Source organism: Akebia trifoliata, chromosome 11, assembly GCF_017979445.1.
Source record: "Akebia trifoliata isolate Shusen 1 chromosome 11, ASM1797944v1, whole genome shotgun sequence".
Lineage (NCBI taxonomy): Eukaryota > Viridiplantae > Streptophyta > Magnoliopsida > Ranunculales > Lardizabalaceae > Akebia > Akebia trifoliata.
The window spans coordinates 27033847-27039118 of NC_141385.1; the positions used below are offsets into that span (position 1 = coordinate 27033847).

The 5272-nt window shown below is 40.6% G+C and overlaps 1 protein-coding gene across 1 annotated transcript; it reads right to left on the minus strand.

Annotated features, from left to right (window-relative positions):
* Positions 1 to 1838: 1838 nt before the first annotated feature.
* Positions 1839 to 4980, minus strand: RLK4 (receptor-like protein kinase 4). Its single transcript, XM_086460109.1, has one exon. The coding sequence runs from the start codon at positions 4778 to 4780 to the stop codon at positions 2054 to 2056; it is 2727 nt and encodes a 908-aa protein (XP_086316235.1). The 5' UTR covers positions 4781 to 4980; the 3' UTR covers positions 1839 to 2053.
* Between the last annotated feature and the right edge of the window lie 292 nt (positions 4981 to 5272).

Sequence of the window (5272 nt, forward strand, 5' to 3'; positions counted from 1 at the left end):
ATATTTACATGACTCCTCCTCCAGGCTTGTATTCTTCTTCGTCTTCCACTGTGTGTAAGTTGAAGCGGTCTCTGTATGGCTTAAAACAAACTCCCTAGGCATGGTTTGAAAAGTTCAGGTTTACTCTGCTTCACTCCTCCTTTGTCCAAAGCCAATATGACTCCTTACTTGTGTATGTGGATGATATTGTCATTACTGGCAGTGACTCCACATTGATTACCCACCTCCAACAACATCTTTAGGCTTCTTTTCATTTGAAGGATCTTGGTCCTCTTACGTACTTTTTGGGGTTGGAAGTGCACATCGATTCTTCGGGTATATTCTTGAATCAACACAAATATACCTAGGATTTGATTAGCCTAGCTGGTCTTTAGGATTCTTCTTCGGTGGATACTCCTATGGAGGTCAATCTGCAATATCGTAGTGAGAAGGGCAATCTTCTTTCTGATCCTACTTTGTTTCGACAGTTGGTAGGCAACTTGAACTATTTAACTATTACTCGGCTTGATATTTCCTTCGCTGTCCAGTAAGTTAACCAATTTATGCAAACTCCACGCCATCTCCATTTAGCTGCCGTACGTCGTATCATTAGATATCTTCGAGGGTCACTTGGCCATGGATTGTCCTTCACAATCGGCTCTCTTCTTCGCCTTGTTACTTATAGTGATGTGGATTGGGCCGGATGTCCTGATACTCGGCGGTCTATTATGGGTTGGTGCATGTTTTTTGGAGATTATTTGATCTCTTGGAAAAGTAAGAAACAAGCTCATGTTTCTAAATCTTCTACTGAATCTGCACACCATACAATGTCTACTGCTTGTTCTGAGATTGTTTGGCTTCGTGGGCTTCTGACTGAGCCTGATTTTTCTCAATCTGATCCTACTCTTCTTCATGTTGATAACACGAGTGCCATTCAAATAGTTGCTAATCCCATTTGCTATGAGCGTACAAAGCATATTGAGGTGGATTGTCATTTTATTCGAGAAGCCTTGGATACTCGTGTTATTTCTCTTCTTAATATTTTCACTAATTTCCAAATAGCTGATGTGTTTACTTAGGCCATGACACGACAGCACCATCAGTTCCTTGTGGGCAAATTGATGCTTCTTGATCGCCTAGCATCAATTTGAGGGGGGATGTCAATAAGATACTAACATATATATTTAACCATAATTAGTTTCTCTAGTTATATAATAGCATGATTTTGTATTATACCTGTAGATATCTATCAGTCAAATATAGCATATATATTTAACCATAATTAGTCTATCCAGTCATAGCATGATTTTGTATTATAGCTGTAGACATCTTGTAATTAGTAGAAAGATTATAACTTCCTTATTTAGTCTCTCCTTGATTATTGTAATTGCTAACATTCAGCCTTGTAATCAGCCCAACGGTTACTATATAATATGAGAAATCCTCACAATAAGAGGTATTCAGTGCAATTGACAACTCCCACGCTTCTGATCTTGCCTCAATCTCTTTCACTTTCATTTTTATCTCTTAGAGCCATAAGAAATCTCTTGTTCACTACAGACTTCATCCTCAAATAGCATTATCTATAGGATCCTCTCATGCTCTGGCCTCTCGGCCTGTTCCTTGACATTGCATGGTAGACTTCTTTGTGATAAATTATCAAAATCTTATCGCACAGACAAAGGTTTCCTTTTCCAATCCAAATAAGATTAATTAATAGGTTTAGAGGCTACAAATTAATAGGTTTAGAGGTTACAAGATTCACTACAAACTTTACTAAGCTCTTTTTTTTTTTTTTTCTCGTTCACTACAGACTCTTCTAAGCTTTTCATTGTCAAAACTGGGATTTCCATGATCCATGAGAGAAACTAATCCTTATTAGGTAAACATTCTAAACAGGCAAAAAAATATTAGGTTTCTCACAAGGAAGAAAAAGAGTTGCAACAAACTTGGCCGAGCCATTCCAAAAGCCAATTTGGCCAAATTTTGAACTCTACAGCAACATGACATAAGAATTTCAAGTTATCCATGAACTCATTTGCGTCACTAATGAATGATAGCAAAGAGAAGTATGTCAGCAAGACGAAGAAGAAATCCTACAGACTTGTTGGTTACTGTCATCCGAACAAACACCACCATTTGATAGCTGCTGCCCTGAACCAACCCCAATTCCAACTCCATGAAAAGAATCACCAGATACGAGTGCCTGTAGCAACTGTGGTGCTGGAGGCACGGGCACTTCCACTGTCCCTTCCAACATCTTTACCACCAAACCCATAGTTGGCCTCACACTCTCCTCATCCTGAATGCACCACACTGCCACCATGGCCACCCTCTCTACTTCAGCTGGATCATATGCTCCCATCAGCCTGTCGTCCACCACTTCTGCCACATTACCCTCAATTATCTTCCGTGTTGCCCATGGTGGGAAGAACCATTTCTCTCCCATGTCACCCTTGCCAGCCGATGGTGGTGTCTCCACATTGCGCCGCCCTCCAATGATCTCTAACAATGTCATTCCATAACTATATACATCAGCTTTCACCGTAATTGCCACACCCGAAATCCACTCGGGTGCAACATACCCCCACGTCCCTCTCATTGCAGTCAGAACCCGGCTGAAATCCCGTCCAATGAGCTTAGCCATCCCAAAATCTGACACCTTGGCGGTGAATTCATTGTCAAGGAGAATGTTTTCTGGCTTGATATCACAATGTATGATGCAATCCCGACATTCTTCGTGCAGGTAAGCTATACCCCTTGCCGTCCCAACGGCAACTCTAAACCTGACATCCCAGTTCAAATTCTGCCCATCTCGCCGTAAAAAAACACTCAGTGGTCCATTTTGCATATAGTCATAAACCAGTAATCGATGAGAATTCTCCAAACAAAATCCTCTCAGACGTGCAAGATTAACGTGTTGAATATTTCCAATTGTGCAAACCTCAGCTCGGAACTCTTTCTCTCCCCCTCCTGGACGTTCAAGCCTTTTCACCGCAACTATTGATGAATCAGATAGTTCACCACGAAAAACTGCCCCAAAACCACCATGTCCAAGTTTCTCTGAGAAACCCTGAGTCGCCGAATATAGCTCTGCATAAGAGAATACCTTCAAATTCGTTACAGGAAACACAATTTCTTCTTCCTTCTTCCTTCTTGACCTCCACTTCTTCAAAACTAATAACATTAAAACCACTAATCCAAAAGTCACCATTAATACACATCCTCCAATCAAAGCTGCAATTTTCCATTTATTCTTCTTCTCCTTCTTTAATCCTTCTTTGGGAATCCTAACATGCAAAATTGCTGCTTCCGTGCTATCCGCTGTTACATTCCTGAGATTTAACACACTTCCATATAAATTCTTACACAAACCAGACTCCTCGTTGTGGTTGAAACCGAAACAAGAGCAGTTCTTCAAGCAAGACTCCTCGCACAAATTTTGACTAGCTGAAAATAATGACACACTAACAGCACCGTCAAAAGTGACGACACCCACCTCTTCAAACCCGTCGCTCTCTTTGCAAAGGTTGTCATCTTTCCGGTGACAACCACCAGTAAAGTCACCGGATTTCCAAGAAATTTCATCAACCGGATGGAATCCTGCGAGGCATCGACAAGGCCTCAATGTGCGGCTACTGCAAAACCCTAGATTCCCACATAAACCGTACACGCGGCATCCGTTCTCCGGTTGAGACCAGAACATGTTCCAGTTCTCCGTCTGGGATGACCACGTGTACTGCTTCAATTGGCCATAGTAATCGACGGAGAATCGCGTCAGTAACAGGATGCCGTTTTCCTGTGATATCTCAGTGTAAACGAATGACGCCGCCGGAGTGTACGGATTTGTGAAACTGAACTTGTAGATGTACCGTACGGTCATCTCAGGCACGCCGGTAAAAGCATTCCCCGTCCAACTACCAGTCGACCAGTAGGTTTCTCTGCCATTGAAGACGAGCTCGAACTCTCCGTACTCCGGCTGTTTTAGCCGGAGAGAGTAATTTCCCGGTGATGGATCTGACGCACTTCTCCAACTCGTAATCGATTGTTTGGTAGTCATTTTCATCCCCGGTAGCCATGTGTCAGCTGGAAAATCGAAGCTTTGCCAAACAGTTTTGCCTTCTCTAGAGAGAAGGATTAGGTTTCCTGTCTCCAGAAGCTTAGCTTCTATTGCTCTCTCTGTGTTTCCTGTCTGCCAAACATTAAAATCTCCAGAATCCAAAATCATTAATTGGCCGTTTTTCGTTAATCTCACCTTCGCAGAACTAAGATTCTTCACTGGATTTTCTCGATTCGCGACCCACACATAGGTTCGGATCGGTATCGATGCATACCAAATCCCAACGTACCAGTTCGATCCGCCATTAGAGCTGAAAAATCCGAGCTCGAATGTACGATTTTGGCTGAGAAGCGTTGAATTTCCTGAAATTATAATTGATTCTTGTTCAAATTTCTCTTTTCCACTATTTTCTGCAAAATCTGAACTTTTCTGAGTTAAATACCTCGATTTTAATCTCTTCGACATAGATCGAATCTTACAAGATATATTTCCCCAAATTACACTCGAATCAGCTTCAATTGATCCATTTCTGCAACCGATTGTCGCATTTTTAACAATTTCAGAACCGTAACCGAGCTTGAATCCTCTGTTCGATCTGGAAATTGTCTCATTTGCTGAACTTGTTCGAAGAAACCTTCTGTTTTCTTCGAATCTAACAGACGAGCTCGATCCCACCTTGATCGCCGTTAATATGGAGAGAAGTAGACAAACGGAAGCGAAGAACGGAGACATTTCCGTCATTTTAAACTTTTCTTAGCTCATTAGTTGAAGACTTCCATGAATCGATACAAGAAAATTAATAAAGGAATCAAATAGGTTGAACTTTGAAGAATATATGTATGTGTGATTCAAATTCAAAAGAGGAAAAGTTGCACACAGAAGAAAAAAGTAGTAGATTTTTATCGATATTATACAGCAAAAAGGAGAAAAAAGATTTGCTCACAAAGCTGACAGTGAGCAAATCTTTTAGTGTATTGAATGACATTTTTAATTTACAAAAATATCCTTATTAGTTAGTGAGAAAAAAAAAAAAACTATTTGCAAAAACGCTATAATTTCGGATAAAAGTGTAGTGATTTAGACGTGTCCCTCCATTAATTTTTTTTAAATATTAGAGATACCTCCTATATTTTCAAACTGATACATCTTCCTTTTGACTTGAGTCTTATCTTAAATACTTTTCAACAATAACCTAAATGCCCTCATCTGCATCCTCTTACCAAAATCCCTAAA

Coding starts and splice junctions, on each gene's coding strand:
- RLK4 (XM_086460109.1), bottom strand. CDS start 4,780: ATGACGGAAATGTCTCCGTTCTTCGCTTCCGTTTGTCTACTTCTCTCC.